The 18,520-nt window shown below is 45.6% G+C and overlaps 1 protein-coding gene across 5 annotated transcripts in view; it reads right to left on the bottom strand.

Annotated features, from left to right (window-relative positions):
* The window catches only part of LOC142290977 (NACHT, LRR and PYD domains-containing protein 12-like), a 1,131,354-nt gene that overhangs the window by 735,307 nt on the left and 377,527 nt on the right, over positions 1–18,520 (bottom strand). For all 5 annotated transcript variants that reach the window (XM_075335136.1, XM_075335138.1, XM_075335137.1 and 2 more), the window contains one exon: positions 6,376–8,110. In XM_075335136.1, the coding sequence (XP_075191251.1) occupies positions 6,376–8,110 (1,735 nt within the window). The remainder of the gene's footprint in view (positions 1–6,375; positions 8,111–18,520) is intronic.

Genomic DNA, 18,520 nt, shown 5'->3' on the forward strand with positions numbered 1-18,520 from the left:
ATTTTCATGCAGTTACGCTGCGATCTGCACCACAGCGTAACTGCATGCGTCCTGCGTCCCCAGCACAATCTATGAAGATTGTGCCTAACCCATGCCCACGTGGCGTATTAGATTGCAGCGATTCAGCTGCTGCCAAATCGCTGCGTTCTAAGAAGTGACATGTCACTTCTTTCGTGCGCTTGGCATGCTGTCTATAGGGAGAGGCCGCATTCAGAGCGCACGAATTCTGCAGGCACCAGGCGCTTCAGAACGGAGCTTTTCAGCTGGGCTCTGAAGCGGACCTTGTACGCTGCGGTGCAGAGCGCACACGTGGGCACATAGCCTTACAAAGTTCTCGTTACGAGTATAGCGATTACGAATATTACGGTACTCATTCATCTCTAGTGATAACCAGTGCCTTTTGGCCTCCAATCATGATGTGTATTATGGCATCCAAACAGTTCAATATTGGCCTCATATGACCAGACTATATTATCCCAGTATTTCACAGGATTGTCTAAATATTGCTGAGCAAACTTTAAACGTGGTTGAACATGCTTTGTGTTTAGCAATGGAGTCTAGCGTGCCGAGCGTGCATACAGACCATGGAGGTTTCTTGCATTGCTTATTGTTTTCTTTTATTGTTTTCTTTGAAGCAACTGTATCTGCTGATTCCAGGTCTTTCTGTAGCTCTCCACAGATGGTTTTTGGCCCTTGGACAATTCTTCTGATCACTTTTTTCACTCACTCCTTTGTCTGAAATCTTGCAGGGAGAACCTAGTTGTGGCTGGTTCACAGTGAAATTATGTTTTTTACTTCAGGATTATGGCCATAACAGTGGTCACTGGAACTGTAACAATTATAATGGATTACTCAGGAATTTGTCTGTGTACCACCCCGGGGCCACCAGGGTGCTCGGATCCGGGATCGGGGTGGCTCGAGGGGTCCGGACTCTGTCTCGGACACACGACATCCTTTGTAAAGGGGAATATATACAGAGGATGATAGTTTGTGACGCCACCAGTGGGTTGCGGTAAGGATGGGAGTACAGGCGCTGCTGGAGAGAGGACCGGGGCAGATGGTGGGGTGCAGCTTAGATGACGATCCCTCCGCAGGAAGGGAAAGGCACCGGGGCTTGGATGATGATAGACGGGTCTGCAGGGTGCAGGAGAGAGAGGGTACTCACTGTGAACCGTTGTCTCCAGATGTAGCGGTGGACGCAATAAAGGACACAAACACAGTTCTTAAACAAGTCCCTGGCCCTCGTGCAGTCGCCGTGAGCTCATCCGGGTACCCGGTACTGCTGGTGTCGCTAAGGTCCCGGAGCCCTCTTCTCCGTGCACAATTTGTAGTTCTTGGGTGGGCCCTGTAGCATGAAGCTACTGGGGCCAGATCACTTCCGTTGGTGTGAAATGGTACTCCCAGGAGCAGGCCCATCGGAAGACCCTATCCCCCACGGTGGGCTGACGCTCCTGGTTCTAGAGCTTCCTAGGAAGGTCCCTGAAGGTCCCCACCCTCTCAAGTGAATTATTAGGTTTGCTAAACGCCCCTGACCTAGGGTCCTGCACCCCGTCGTGCTTGGGTCCAATAGGGGTTGCTGGGCCTTGCAGTGCCACAGTTCGGCCAACTGTCTTCTGACCCTGAGATGCAGTTTACTCCTTACTGGCTTCCAACTCCTCCGGTTCCAGGAGCCCTGCTACCACCTAACCGGTCTGAGTTCACTCTACTCCTGCTCAGCTCCAACTGATCTCCGCTCTCAATCCCTGCTTGGAGCTCTCCTCTCTCTCTGCTCTTTACACTTTGCTCCCCTGGAACCAACTCCTTCTCCCTTGCTCCCCTGGAGCCAAACTCCTTCTACCTTGCTCCCCTGGAGCCAACTCTCCTTGCTCTCCTGGAGCCAACTGACTTGTTCCACCCACCACACTGTCTGGTTGCCTAGGTGGGCTGGCCCTGTTCCTGTCTGAACCACCCCCTGATGTGCCTGACAGTATGTGGTGTTGTGGTAGCTAGGATTTGCTGGTTTTGTTAGAAGCAACATCGGGTTCCCGTTTACCTGGAACCATGGGGGTTAGGTCCTGCACCCTGGGGAATAAAGGATGCAGTTCCCTATAGCACCCTGATTTAGTCAGGGGCGCTACATTTGCGTAGAGCAATGACACAACTGAATCCAGTTTAAAGGTGATAAAGTTTGTTTTTCATGTGTGTTATACAATAAATAAGTAGCAGAGCAATTTGCAAGTGTCTAAAAAACAAGTAGCAGAACAAGCCGGCTTACGTGAAAGCAAAGCGGGTCAGGCAAGAACTTCAGCAGGGGCTAGGCATCAGAAGAAGGAAGCAGCAGGAGGGCAGAAGTTGTCAGAACCTCAGATGAGCAGCAACAGGCAAGTCACATAGACTTTGTTGGGGTAGATGGAGAAACTTGCGACACCACTAGGAGGAGGAAACCAGGTAGAATACTCAAGCAGAGGACTGGAGGCTGGACTGGTGGAGGCTGGACTGGAATTATAACAGCAAGAGGACACAGAACACATGGAGAAGACTGAAGCAGGGGACACCATCTTGGAAAATGCAAAAAGCCCAAACAGGATAGACAGAAAAACCAGAGTCCTGACAGGAACCTTCATTAGTTTAGACATTCTTCTGAAACTAATGCTATCAGTATGTTTTGCAACAATAAATTTGCGAAGATTTTGAGACAGCTCACCGATTTAATCTATCTTGAGATGTTTCTTGTATGGCACTTTGGTAATGAGACAATGTTTTATAGGCCATCAGTTGAACAAGTTGATATTATTTTTCACTAACTAGCGGGATTACTTTCTAATTACTGATACATTTCAGATAGTGTCATGACTTTCCATGCCTTTATGCACCTTTTCTTTATGTTTCTTTACGTGTTCAATACTTTTTACCTCTGTCATTTCTCATTATTACATGTAACTTAATTTATAGACATCTATGTTTTGATTTCTTTGCCTGTGTGGTTGTTTGGTTGTTATCAACATCTGGTGAGAAATTAATGCGAATAACACCTTTAAAAATATGTTTACTTATAAAATTGATGAGGTGTTCAATACTTATTTCACCTGCTGTTAGGGGCAGAACAATTGCGGTTGTAATCGTGACTGGGCCCTGGGGTGGATGGGCGCACATCCAGCTGAAATGAATCGTGTCACAGGGAACTGTCAGGTTCCTGCACTGCAGTACAAGCTGCCAGCCGAACAGTGGCCAGCAGCTGATATTGGCATCCCCGTGACTAAGGGCGGCTCATAACAGTGACAAATATTGTATAAATATGTATAATACGTATAAGTATGCGTCGCTATAGCATGGATGTCAATGTTAGCTGTCAGCCATTGTGCTCTGCCTACAGGAGGTGGATGTCACGTGACGTGGGAGATGGAGAGGGTGAATACAATGTTTTTTTATCTTGAGCTTGAGACAGCACGGAGGGATATATAACAGGATGGGAACATATATACCAGGAAGGGAACATATATATCAATATACCAGGAAGAGGACATATATACCAAAAGGGGCCCAGGAGGGGGACATATATACCTGGAAGGGGGCAGATTTCCCACGATGGGGACATATACTGTATACCAGGATGGTGCCCAGGATTGGGATGTACAGTACAGACTAAATGTTTGGACTCACCTTCTCATTAAAAGAGTTTGCTTTATTTTCATGACTCTGAAAATTATAGATTCACATTGAAGGCATCAAAACTATGAATTAACACAGGTGGAATGAAATACTTAACAAAAAAAGTGTGAAACAACTGAAAATATGTCTTATATTCTAGGTTTTTCAAAGTAGCCACCTTTTGCTTTGATTACTGCTTTGCACACACTTGGCATTCTCTTGATTTAGCTTCAAGAGGTAGTCACCGGAAATGGTCTTCACTCCACAGGTGTGCCCTGTCAGGTTTAATAAGTGGGATTTCTTGCCTTATAAATGGGGTTGGGACCATCAGTTGTGTTGTGCAGAAGTCTGGTGGATACACAGCTGAGACTCCTACTGAATAGACTATTAGCTGCTTTTTTCTTGCCATAATACAAAATTTGAAGTAAATAAAAACGAGTGGCCATCATTACTTTAAGAAATGAAGGTCTACAGTTTGAAAAATTGGGAAAACTTTGAAAGTGTCCCCCAGTGGCAAAAACCGTCAAACGCTACAAAGACACTGGCTCACATGAGGACCGTCCCAGGAAAGGAAGACCAAAAGTCACCTCTGCTGTGCAGGATAGGTTTATCCAAGTCACCAGCCTCAGAAATTGCAGGTTAACAGCAGCTCAGATTAAAGACCAGGTCAATGCCACACAGAGTTCTAGCAGCTGACACATCTCTAGAACAACTGTTAAGAGGAGACTTTGTGCAGCAGGCATTCATGGTAAAATGGCTGCTAGGAAACCACTGCTAAGAACAGGCAACAAGCAGAAGAGACTTGTTTGGGCTAAAGAACACAAGGAGTGGACATTAGACCAGTGGAAATCTGTGCTTTAGTCTGATGAGTCTAAATCTGAGATCTTTGGATCCAACCACTGTGTCTTTGTATGAAGCAGAAAAGGTGAATGGATGGACTCTACATGCATGGTTCCCACCGTGAAGCATGGAGGAGAAGGTGTGATGGTGTGGGGGTGCTTTGCTGGTGACACTATTGGGGATTTATTCAAAATTGAAGGCATACTGAACCAGCATGGCTACCACAGCATCTTGCAGCGGCATGCTATTCCATCCGGTTTGCGTTTAGTTGCACCATCATTTATTTTTCAACAGGACAATGACCCCAAACACTTCGAGGCTGTGTAAGGGCTATTTGACTAAGAAGGAAAAAGATGGGGTGCTACGCCAGATGACCTGGCCTCCACAGTCACCAGACCTGAACCCAATCGAGATGGTTTGGGGTGAGCTGGACCGCGAGAGTGAAGGCAAAAGGGCCAACAAGTGCTAAGCATCTCTGGGAACTGCTTCAAGACTGTTAGACGACCATTTCTTTGTGACTACCTCTTGAAGCTCATCAAGAGAATGCCAAGAGTGTGCAAAGCAGTAATCAAAGCAAAAGGTGGCTACTTTGAAGAACGTAGAATATAAGACATATTTTCAGTTGTTTCACACTTTTTTGTTAAGTATTTCATTCCACATGTGTCAATTAATAGTTTTGATGACTTCAATGTGAATCTACAATTTTCAGAGTCATGAAAATAAAGAAAACTCTTTGAATGAGAAGGTGTTTCCAAACTTTTGGTCTGTACTATATATACACCAAGAAGTGGACAAATCTACAAGGATGGGGCCCAGGATAATGACATACACACCATGAAGGGGACATATATAGAATCATAGAATGGTAGAGTTGGAAGGAACCTAAAGGGCCATTGGGTCCATCTCCCTGCTAGTACAGGTTTCCCTATATCATCTTGGCCATATGTTTATCCAGCTTCCGCTTGAAGATTTCTATTGATTGAGAGCTCAGTAACTCCCGTGGTAGCCTGTTCCATTCTCTGACTGCCCTCACTGTCAGAAAGTATTTCCTAATGTCTAATCTGTATTCCCTTCCGTTTTAGTTTCATCCCATTGCTTCTTGTACTTCCTTGTGCTAATGAGCATTGGGTGGTTCCTTCTGCACTGTGACTGGGAACATATATACCAGGATGGGGGCATATATTCCGGTACAGGGGGCCTAGGGTAAAGACATGTATACCAGAATGGGGACAAAAAAAATGTAATTTATATTGAAAAAAAACTTGTCACCTTTTTATTAAAAGGTTTGCTGTTATATTGATCAACTATTTTAATGATTAGCTGATCTCAGTAGCTGATCATGTGTTTGCAGTTGAGGATATGAAGGTTACAGCACCATCAACAGTGTTATTGGACAGGGCAAAGTACTGCAGTTCACTGTTGATGGAGCTGTACTGTTAATCTTATCAACTGCCAACATCAGGCTGCCACTGGCACCAATAACAGCTGATTGGTGGGAATGTGAGTTCTCCACTGATCTGATATTGATGACATATATTTGGGACACATCATAAATATAAAAGTAGAGGAGCAACTCTTTAACCTTTGTCAGGCTGCATAATGGATGCAAAAATATCTCGACCCCTTATCTCGGAAGGGGGTGGAGATATTTTAATGAAATTTGGCCAATATATTCTGGACCAAAACTGCAGAGATGTCACGAAATTTCAGCCCTCTACGGCTTTTCTAAATAAAAAAAAAAGCAATTTTAAAAAAGGAATAGTTACAATTGCACCTATTCAGCCAGACAAAGGTTAAAGTGTATTGTAAATACCCTTAATCTGACAAGCCCTATTAAGTTTCAAAAATATTTTTGGGGGGACAACCACTTTTATACCACAGAAAGATAAAATATAATTAGTACTTTACCTCAGATCCCAGATGTTATGTAAACCTGGTTCAAGTCCTTTTAATCTCTCAGTATCGATAGAACAATCCCTTAGATTGAGATATTCTATATATTTGCAGTTTTTCAGAATAAATGCTAACACTGTGCAGTCTAGTACAGACATGTGAAAGCCAGAAAGGTCAATTCTGTGGTGTGATTTTAATAAATCCAGCACCAGAGCTTTATTCCGGGATTCAAATAGATAGAAGAATGGGCTGGGTAGATGAATTTCTTTTATTTTTGTGGATAGGGTCATTTTTCTTTTTTTCATAATTATCAATTTATCCATTTGATTTGGAAGGAAGTCCTTCACCCAAGAGATAACATCTCTGGAAGCCGTAGTTGCTTTTCCGTCCAGGTAACTACTTAGTATTGACCTGGTGGAGTTGTCTGATAGACCGCACAGGAAACGGAGGAATATTTCACCGCGTCCATCAGAATAGGATTTTGCTTTATTTAGTGATTCCTCTAACCTTACAGGAGAATAATCAATATAATGGGCAAAGGCAGACAAGAACTCCTGAACAGTGAGATGTAAGAAGGAATAGCACACAGGTTCCTCAGATTCTATCAGAAAACTTGATAAAGCTTTTGACATCTTGTTCACATGGAAGGAATTCAGATGTTGATCATCAAAAATAACTATGTGATTCATTACTCCATATTCTGCCATCCATCCGATGGACCGCAGTACTTTCTGGGCGTCACTTTGGTGCAGGGTGTGATTGGACAGAATGTTGGCTACAAATATCGCAAATAGCTGTGTCACAGTTTTGGGTAATAATGACACCTGCTGATCACTAAGTGTTGGTTGGAAGCTCTTGGATAATACTGTACAGATGATCCAGCAGTAGGACGGGAGGTAGCAGAACGTGTACAATGTGTCATTCTGCTTCACATAAGTAAAAGCTTTTTCTGCCAGTTCCTTGTTGTTGAGGAAGAAATTTTCAAAGTACATCTGCCGTTCTTCTGGAAAAAATCCAATGATTTCTACCATTCGCTGAAATATGTTACAATCAATTGATGCTAATCTGGTTGGGCGACTCGTCATTAGTACAGAACAACCATTAAGAAGAGACTTTTTCACCAGACTAACGACAATCTGACCACAATCTTCAGGCTGTTTATAATTAGAGCACAAACAACTTGATCTAAAATCCATGTTATGACTGCTTTCATCTAAACCATCAAATATAAAGAGAAGTTTCTCTGGATCTTGTAGGATGTTCCCAAGCTGCCCGTCCAGGTGATGGTATTGATTAAGGATCAATGTCTCCAGACTAACCTTATCCTTCAATCTGTTGAATTCTCGGAACTTGAAGAGAAAAACAAAAGAGAATCTTTGGTAGAGTTTCTTCGTTACCCAGTCATAGACAAACTTCTGCATCAGTGTGGTCTTCCCTACACCTGGCACCCCGCTCACCATAACCATTTGAGGGCAATTGTTGGATTTGTGGAGGCTGCGGAACAGTTTGTTAACGGTAATGTGTTGTAATTTGTTTTTGGTTTCCGTTATGAATTTTTCATGTTTTACCCCGGTCTGTATGAGCTCATTCTTACAATGTTCCCTAAACTGTTTAGTGGAGACAATGAGGAGATTCAGGTAGCGAATACAAAATGAAAAACTTTCCTCTTCCTGATTACATCCCGGAGGCTTGTTCTCTACAAGATTTTTCGTTTTTTTATATAAATAATCCTTGTGACATTCCTGGACATCTATGAAAAAAATATAGAAAACAAAGGTGACAATAAGAAGCCGAAACAAAATTTTGTTTCATATAATATCTGTAATACATAAGCTTTGAATATGAACATGTTTTTTTTTTCTTTGTAAACACATTTTATATTATTCAGTAAGATATCACTGATGACACAAAATGGAAGAGATTCATCAATAGATGAATGGTGGGATGCTGTGCATGTAAAGAAAACAAGAATGCAATGATTTTGAAATCTCTTATAGCCATATTTTATTCACAGCCAGGGCCGTATTTGCCACCAGTCACTGGAGGGCTAGTGTCTGGGACGGTGCCTTCCAGGGAGCGGCGCCAAGACTGAAACTTAAAACAACCTTTTCAATTTTTTTAAATGGTTCTCCCTCCTCCAAACTCTTTATTAAATCTGGTGTCTTTTTAGAGGAGGGAGGGGGCGCCGCAGTCATATCTGTTTGCATCTAAGACACGTGAATATAAAAGAAGCTGTGAGCGCGCCCGCACTTCCGGGGTCAGTGAAGCTCCAATCAGCTCTCTGCCCTGACGTGCGGCCGTGCATTGGGCTTACTCTGCAAAGGTCACAGCAGCGTGAGGCAGCGCCGCGTAGAGGAGGACAGGAGATGCCTCCGCCGCCGCCAAGAGATGCAGCCGCCGCATAGCAGGACAGAAGATGCAGCTGCCGCCGCGTAGGACGGCAAGTGCAGCCGCATAGCAGGACGGGAGATGCAGCTGCCGGAGTGTGGGCAGCTGCAGCAGGTAAGCGCTTTACAGCCGAAGATAGCGCCAAACAATGAGGATGGGGGGATAGAACATGATGGGGATGTGCAGCATGGATGATGGAGCATGAAGGGGGTGCACATCATGGATGATGGGGAGATAAAGCATAATGGGGTGTGCCGCATGAAGGATGGAGCAGGACAGGGGTGCGCAGCATGGGGGATGGAGCATGAAGGGGGTGTGCAGCCTGGAGAATGGGGTGATGGAGCATGAAGGGAGTGTGCAGCCTGGAGAATGGGGTGATGGAGCATGAAGGGAGTGTGCAGCCTGTAGAATGGGGTGATGGAACATTAGGGGGTGCGCATGATGGAGAAGGGAGATGGAAAATGAGGGGATGCACAGTATAGCGAATGAGGGTTGCAGTATGGAGAATGGGAGGGCACAATATGGAGAATGGGGTAGCATGGGAGGAGCTCAGTGTAGAAAATGGAGTAGCATTGGAGGGGTTCAGTATGTAGAATGGGGTTGCATAGGAGGGTCTCGGTATGGTGAATGGGGTAGCATGGGAGGGGCTCGGTATGGGTAATGGGGTAGCATGTAGGGGGCTCGGTATGGAGAATGGGGTAGGATGGAAGGGGCTTGGTATGGGAAATGGGGTAGCATGGATGGGGCTCGGAATGGAGTGGGTTCAATTAGGAGCCTGGGAAGGCTTGGTATGGAGAAGGGGTGGCATGGAGGGGGCTCGGTATGGAGGGGGCTCAGTTAGGGGCCTGAGAGGGCTCAGTATGCAGAATACGAAGTATAATGCTATGTTCACACTAGAAAAATGATTTTTCTTAAGAAATTTCTTAAGACTGCACCTGTGTTAAAAAACGCACCAAAAACGCACCTGCGTTTTTGGTGCGCTTTCGGTGCGTTTTCGGTGCGTTTTTACCGCTGGTTGCTCCCTGCGTTATTGTGCCAATTATATATGGCACATAACGCAGTTAGCTGCAGAAAAGAAGTGACATGCTCATTCTTTTTCTTAAGAAAATCTACCGAAAGAATTTTCTTAAGAAAAAAACGCAGTGTGCGCACAGCTAATTTTTTTTGCCATAGGTTTTGCTGGGGAATGTCTGCAGAAAGGTTACAAGAATTTCTCAAGAAATTTCTGCAGCAAAAACGGACCAAAAACGCAGGTAAAAAACGCAGTGTGTGAACATAGCCTAAGGGTCATTATAGAGTGTGGACAACATGAGGGGGACAGTGAAGTGGGGGCTGCATGGAGTGGTGGGGACAGTGGAGGTCATAGTTCATAAGTGAGAAAGGTGTGGAAGGTATAATTCATAGTGGGGAGGACAATGTGGGGGTTTTCATTTGAGAGGGCAGTGTGGCTGTCAAAATTCACTAGGGACAGTGTAGTGGGAATATATTATAGGAGAGAGTAATGTAGAGGCCGTACACTATAAGTGAGTGTGTGGGGTTATTTTTTGTGCAGGGAGAAAAGTGATGGGCAATTATTTATTCAGGGTTACAGCATATGGCTTGCTTAGGGTGGTTGCTCTTTAGTGAGGAGCATTGCATTGACACTGTTTGTCTTAAAAGGAATCTGTCACAAGGTTTTTGCCACCTAATCTGAGAGCAATAAAATGTAGGGGCAGAGATCCTGATTCCAGCGATGTGTCACTTACTGGGCTGTGCAGTGTAGTTTTGATAAAATCACTGATTAATACGCAATAGATTATCATTACAGGACTACTTTGCAATCATGCTGCAGGTAGTCCAGCATATTCATGAGCTCTGTATGACTGCTAGATCTGCAGCAGAGAAAACATTGATTTTATCAAAATGACAGCAAACCGATCAGAATGTGACACATCACTGGAATCACGGTCTCTGTCTCTACATTATGCTGCTCCCAGGTGGGGGGAGCAAAAACCTGGTGACAGATTCCCTGTAAGGGCATCTTTTCAGTATGTGCTATAGCAGACCAGAAAAGAGGGAAGTCTTGGAAGACGCAGGACAATGTGTTGCTAAGAACAATGACATTTTAAAGGAGTCTTTTACTCTCAAAATGCCAATTAATCTGCATACACAATTATACAGGGGTCGTTGCTTTGGCATGTACAGTTTTAACTTAATATTGTATTTTTTATATGCAGACGGTTTTGTGCACCCTTGGCGCGGCCGATGTCTTGTGCAGCGGTGCACTCTCCTATTTCCATATTAAAGACAGTCCCTCATCCTTTGGTGAGAGTAAGTGCTGTTTAAAATCACATCATTTGTACACTTATGTCCTGACACCGGAGGAGCACTCTAAAGGGCGCTTTACACGCTGCGACATCGCTCACGATATATCGTCGGGTTCACCTCGTTAGTGACGCACATCCGGCGCCGTTAGCGACATCGCAGCGTGTGATACCAAGGAGCGACGATCAACGATCGCAAAAATGTCAAAAATCGTTGATTGTTGACACATCGCTCCTTTTCATAATATCGTTGCTGCTGCAGGTACGATGTTGTTCGTCGTTCCTGCGGCATCACACATCGCTAAGTGTGACACCGCAGGAACGACGAACATCTCCTTACCTCCGTCCACCGGCAATGAGGAAAGAAGGAGGTGGGTGGGATATTCCGCCCGCTCATCTCCGCCCCTCCGCTGCCGTGTGACGTCACTGTGACGCCGCACGAACTGCCCCCTTAAAAAGGAGGTGGTTCGCCGGCCACAGCGACATCGCAGGGAAGGTAAGTCCGTGTGACAGGTGTAAGCGATGTTATGCGCCACGGTCAGCAATTTCCCCGTGTCGCACAACCGACAGGGGCGGGTACGCTCACTAGCGATATCGCAGCATGTAAAGTGCCCTTTCGTGTCAGTGTGGGTGCGCGCACAATGTGATTGCAGTGTCACTGTGGGTGCGCGCACAATGTGATTGCAGTGTCAGTGTGGGTGCACGCTGTTGATCCGGAACCATGGAAGACCACCATAAATCACTGGTAAAAGGTGACAAGAGCATTGGCAACTAATCTGGCCGCCATCCCCTTACTAACCATCAACACTAGAAGTAGCCGAGGCGTGAACTAACATCCTGTGCACCGCGAACCCAGCCGGAGAACTAGCTATCCTAAAGGAAGGAAAGATGAATAACTCTCTGCCTCAGAAAATAGATAAAGAATAGCAGCCCCCCACATTCAAAGACTGCGGTGATATAGGAAAACACAATATACAGAAAGATGATAGGATTAGCACAAGGTGAGGCCCTACCGACTAAATAGGACAGGATAGGTAAGGGGCTGATGGTGGCCAGAGAAAGACCCTGCAAAAATCCAAATACCTGATAGTACAAAAAGGAGCAATACTCCAAACATAGCTGCAGGGAGCTTCCCAACTAAGCAACTGAGAGGGAAGATCCCTGCATGCAAATAAACTGAAAACAACCACAGCAAATGACAAACTCAGATAAGAGCAAAAAGAACCAAGCAACAAATAAAGAGCCAAGCACTTATCTGGGGTAGATGTGGCCTGGAGCAGGATGAGCAGGCTGGTGAACAAACAACAACTGACATCCGGCATAGCCTGCAATCAGACCAGTGTTTAAATAAGCAGAGAGTTAGCAATGGAAACCTGGTCTCGGTCCAAACCATTCCTGGCCACAAGAGGGAGCCTCCCAGCAGCCAAAGCATAACTGACATTCACAACAGTACACCCCCCTTGAGGAGGGGTCACCGAACCCTCACCAACGCCACCGGGTCGCTCAGGATGAGCATGATGGAAGGCGCGAATCAACCTGCCCGCATGAATGTCAGAAGCCACAACCCAAGAGTTATCCTCCTGCCCATAACCCTTCCATTTCACAAGGTACTGAAGCTGTCGCCTACTGCGACGGGAATCCAGAATTTTGTCAACCTCATACTCCAGATCCCCTTGTACCAAAACAGGGTCAGGAGGTGCTGCTGCAGGAACTGTTGGCTCCACATGTTTCTTCAACAAGGACTTATGGAAGACATTGTGAATCTTAAATGACATAGGTAGAGTCAAACGGAAAGATACAGGGTTGATAATCTCCGAAATCGTATAAGGTCCAATAAATCTGGGCTTATATTTAGGAGATGGAACTCTTATAGGAATATTTTTAGAGGACAACCACACCATGTCCTCCACTTTAAACCGGGGACCAACAGTCCGACGCTGGTTGGCAATCTTTTGGGCAGTTTCTTGGGACTGAAACAATTTATCCACTACCTGCCCCCAAATCTGCCGCATTCTGTTTACCACCGAATCCACCCCTGAACAGTCAGACGCCTCAAGCTGCCCCGAGAGGAACCTGGGGTGATACCCAAAATTGCAGAAAATTGGGACACCAATGTGGTAGAGCTAGCTCTATTGTTAAGGGCAAATTCAGCCAAAGGCAAAAATGAAACCCAGTCATCCTGATCCACAGAAACAAAACACCGTAAATAGGTCTCCAGGGTCTGGTTAGCCCTTTCAGTCTGACCGTTGGTCTGAGGATGAAACGCCAAGGAGAAAGACAGCTGAACACCCAATTTGGAACAAAAAATCCTCCAAAATCTGGATACAAACTGCACCACTCTGTCAGAAACAATGTTTTCGGGAATACCATGCAAACGAACAACATGTTGGAAAAACAAAAAGGCACCAACTCTGATGAAGAGTGCAACTTAGATAGGGGAACCAAGTGGACCATCTTGGAAAATCTATCACAGATCACCCAAATCACAGTCATTTTCTGAAAGACGGGAAGCTCTGAAATAAAATCCATAGAGATGTGCGTCCAAGGTCTCTTAGGTACCGGCAAAGGCAATAATAGCCCACTAGAACGTGAACAACAGGGCTTGGACCTAGAACAAACTCCACACGACTGCACAAAACTACGGACATCCTGGAACAGGGAAGGCCACCAAAAAGAACGGCTCACAAGACCCAGAGTACCAAAAATGCCAGGATGACCCGCCAAAGCAGAGCAATGAACCTCAGAGACAACTCGGTCTCTCCATTAGTCCGGGACAAACAGTTTCCCCGCAGGACATCTCTCAGGTTTATCCCCCTGAAATTCAGCCAGTGCCAACCGCAGATCAGGCGAAATGGCCGAGAGAACTTCAGGATAGTAGACGGCTCGACAACCTCCAAAGAGTTAGCACAGAAACTCCTGGAAAGGGCATCGGCCTTAAAATTCTTGGTGCCTGGCAAAAAAGAGACCACAAAATTAATCCGGGTAAAAAACAAAGCCCACCTGGCCTGCCGAGGATTCAACCTCTTGGCAGATTCCAGATAGGTAAGATTCTTGTGGTCCGTAAGCACCACAACCTGATGTCTAGCCCCCTCCAACCAATGTCTCCACTCTTCAAATGCCCACTTCATAGCCAATAATTCCCGGTTCCCCACATCATAATTCCGTTCAGAAGGAGCAAACTTCCAAGAGAAAAAGGCACAAGGCTTACGTTTACCCGAAGTAGCGTCTCGTTGAGACAGAACAGCTCCTGCTCTGATCTCTGAGGCATCGATCTCAACCTGAAATGGGCGAGACACATCAGGTTGCTGCAGGACTGGGGCAGAAGTGAATCGCCTTTTAAGCTCCTGGAAGGCCACAATCGCCTCTGGGGTCCAATGCTCAGCATCAGCTCCCTTCTTGGTCAAATCTGTCAGAGGTTTGACAATGGCAGAGAAATTGGCTAAAAATTTATGGTAAAAATTAGCAAACCCCAAAAACCGCTGCTGAGATTTTAGATAAGTCTGTTGCACCCAGTCGTAAATAGCCTGAACTTTAACCGGGTCCATTTTGATAGCGGAGGGAGACAAGATAAAACCCAAAAAGGAAATCTTTTGCACCCTAAAGAGGCACTTTGACCCCTTAACGTACAGTGCATAATCCGGAACCATGGAAGACCCCCATAAATCACTGGTAAAAGGTGACAAGAGGATTGGCAACTAATCTGGTCACCATCCCCTTACTAACCATCAACACTAGAAGTAGTCGAGGGGTGAACTAACATCCTGTGCACTGCGAACCCAGCCGGAGAACTAGCTATCCTAAAGGAAGGAAAGATGAATAACTCTCTGCCTCAGAAAATAGATAAAGAATAGCAAGCTCCCACATTCAAAGACTGCGGTGATATAGGCAAACACAATACACAGAAAGATGATAGGATTAGCAAAAGGTGAGGCCCTACTGACTAAATAGGACAGGATAGGAAAGGGGCTGATGGTGGCCAGAGAAAAACCCTGCAAAAATCCAAATACCTGATAGTACAAAAAGGCCCTCAGATCACTAGATCTGAACTCCGTCCTATACCAGGCGCTCTTGTCATACCAATAAACAGAAAGCAGGAATCATTACAAATTCAAGAAGCAACAAACACATGGACTTATAGGAGCAATACTCCAAACATAGCTGTAGGGAGCTTCCCAGCTAAGCAACTGAGAGGGAAGATCCCTGCATGCAAATAAACTGAAAACAACCACAGCAAATGACAAACTCAGATAAGAGCAAAAAGCACCAAGCAACAAATAAAGAGCAAAGCACTTATCTGAGGTAGATGTGGTCTGGCGCAGGATGAAGCAGGCTGGTGAACAAAGAACAACTGACATCCGGCACAGGCTGCCAGCAGACCAGGGTTTAAATAAGCAGAGAGTTAGCAATGAAAATGCCCATTGCTCAACACACCTGGTCTCTGTCCAAATCATTCCTGGCCACAAGAGGGAGCCTCACAGCAGCAAAAGCATAACTGACATTCACAACAGCACGCACAATGTGATTGCAGTGACTGTGTGGGTGCAAATGACTTTCGACTAACATCCACACTAATTCGAACCTCCCACTCCCGAATCCAAGACTTCTTCCTAGCTGCACCAAACCTCTGGAACGCTCTACCCCAAGAAGTTAGGACGAATCTCAACTTACTCAGCTTCAGACGCACCATAAAAACGCATCTTTTTAGGGCGGCCTATCTTATCAGAAAATAACCCCACGTCAAACTCTATGGCACCCAAATGCATCTCAAGGCTCTGGCCAACTGGTCCAGGAAGCCATTATCTATTACCCATTTCCTTGAGATGGCTGGATTGTCATTGTAAATAAGCACTTGTACCTTGCCCCTCCCCCCATCTCTTTGTAGATTGTAAGCTCTCACGAGCAGGGTTGCCTTTTTCCCTTTAATTATTGTATCTTCTATAACTGTTGTCTGTATATGATCCTCCTGAATTGTAAAGCGCTGCGGAATATGTTGGCGATATATAAATAAAGATTATTATTATTATTATTATTATTGCAGTGTCAGTGTTTGTGCGCGCTCAATGTGATTGCAGGGTCAGTGTGGGTGCGCAAACAATGTGATTGCAGTGTCAGTGTGGGTGCGTGCACAATGTGATTGCAGGGTCAGTGTGGGTGCACGCACAATGTGATTGCAGTGTCAGTGTGGGTGCACGCACAATGTGATTGCAGTGTCAGTGTGGGTGCGTGCACAATGTGATTGCAGTGTCAGTGTGGCTGCTCACAAAATGTGATTGCAGTGTCTGTGGGTGCTCGCACAATGTGATTGCAGTGTCAGTGTGGGTGCGCGCACAATGTGATTGCAAGTGACCGTGTGGGTGCACGCACAATGTGGTTGCAGGGCAATGTGTGTGCGCACACAATGATTGCAGTGTCAGTGTGGGTGTGCGCACAATGTGATTGTAGTCTCAGTGTGGGTGCGCGCACAATGTGATTGCAGGGTCATTGTGGGTGTGCGCACGTGATTGCAGTGCCAGTGTGGGTGCTCCTACAATGTGATTGCAGTGTCAGTGTGGGTGCATGCACAATGTGATTGCAGGGTTAGTGTGGGTGGACATACAATGTGATTGCAGATACATTCTGACACCTAGTTGCTGCCTGTATTTGACTGCAGATTCAATGAGGAGGAAGGTTGTTGAAGTGAGCAGACAGCACATCACACCTTGTTCCCTTCCTCACTGAACCACTCACTTACTGTACTTTCAGGTGCATCAAGTGACAGCTACAGACACATTATCCAGGCATCAGAACGCAGCCACGTTGTGTGCACACCTGCACTGACACTTGGAGTGTGCCGCTGTGCTCCCCCATGTTGTGTGCACGCCTGCACTGACGCTTGGAGTGTGCCGCTGTGCTCCCCCATGTTGTGTGCATGCCTGCACTGACACTTGGAGTGTGCCGCTGTGCTCTGCCACTGTTGCGTGCAGTGCAGACAGGAGATCTGATGTTACGATGCTCACTCTTACCAATGGATCACTATCAATCAAGACAAAGGACTGGCTTTCATTTTCCTATATGGTGGTATCGGTGCACCCAGGCTTAGGCCGCGCCGAGGGTGCACAGAAATGTCCTCATTTTCATATCCAATAAATGTAGTTTTTTCAGTAAATATTAAAGGGAATCTGTCACATCCTTGTTCAATATTAGGCTAGGTTCACATTTCCGTTGTTTTGCATTAGTCACATGCATTTCTTGACGCTTGTGACTGATGCATTGTACAACGGATGATAAGTATTGGAAGAGAAAGCGGATTCCGTTATAAAACAAGAGAGAAAGAACGATCAGCTGATCGTTCACAATAGCCAGCCACCGGCTTTTGAGAGCGATCAGCTGATCTCCTGGCGGCCGGCTTATGAGAGCGATCAGCTGATCGCTCTCATTAGCCGGTCGCCAGGAGATCAGCTGATCGCTCTCATTAGCCGGTCGCCAGGAGATCAGCTGATCGCTCTCATTAGCCGGTCGCCAGGAGATCAGCTGATCGCTCTCATTAGCCGGCCGCCAAGAGATCAGCTGATTGCTCTCAAAAGCCGGTGGCCGGGAGATCAGCTGATCGCTCACAGAGGCCGGCCGCCGGAAGATCAGCTGATCGTTTGGCTGCCGAGAGAAAGACATTCATTTGCATGATTAAACACAAGATTTGAGCATGCGCAGTGAAAACATAAGGATTGCGCTGCTCAAAAAACATTACATGCTGCATTCCTGCCGCCCGACGGTCAGTCATTCCATGACTGATCAGTCGAGCGGCGGATGCAACGCAAGGGCATTAGTCGTAATCCGAAGCTCATACAAGTCTATGGGAAACAACGTAATCCGCCAAACGGATTCAGTTGTTTACCAGAGCCGCAGATTGTGACTGATACAAATTGACGGAAATGTGAACCTAGCCTTAAACTGCCCTCAATGTCTTGTTAGTGATGCAGTGTAAGTGATGCACATTTTTCTCACTAACAAGACATTTGGGGCAGTTTAATATTAAAAATGGACGTTACCGGGTCCCTTTAAGCTAAACTCTATATGGGTGAGATTATTTCTGCACAAAACACATTCCCTATATATGAATATTTTTGCAGTAAATATAGTTGTCATTTTGGGCTGACAGATTCCCTTCAGTCAGCTTAAAAATCATCTCACGTGACGAATTAACGTTTTGCTTGTGCATCGGATGATTGACAGATTAAGATAAATCATTTTCCCATTTTTGGCTGCAGTGTTAATGCTACTTTAAAGAGGTTTTCTCACATTAGAAACGTATCCCCTTTCCTTGGGATGGGGAATAATTTTCTAATCATGGGGAGTCCGACCACTGTGGGCCCCAAGTGTTTCCGAGAGCCAGAAGAGAGGTTGATCATGCACACTACTGCTTCATTAATTCTTAATGGAAGTGCCTAGTTGAGCGCTCTGCTGATCTTCGGCGTTAGAATGAATGAAGCAGA

This window comes from Anomaloglossus baeobatrachus, chromosome 2 (genome assembly GCF_048569485.1).
Source record: "Anomaloglossus baeobatrachus isolate aAnoBae1 chromosome 2, aAnoBae1.hap1, whole genome shotgun sequence".
In the NCBI taxonomy this organism is placed as follows: domain Eukaryota; kingdom Metazoa; phylum Chordata; class Amphibia; order Anura; family Aromobatidae; genus Anomaloglossus; species Anomaloglossus baeobatrachus.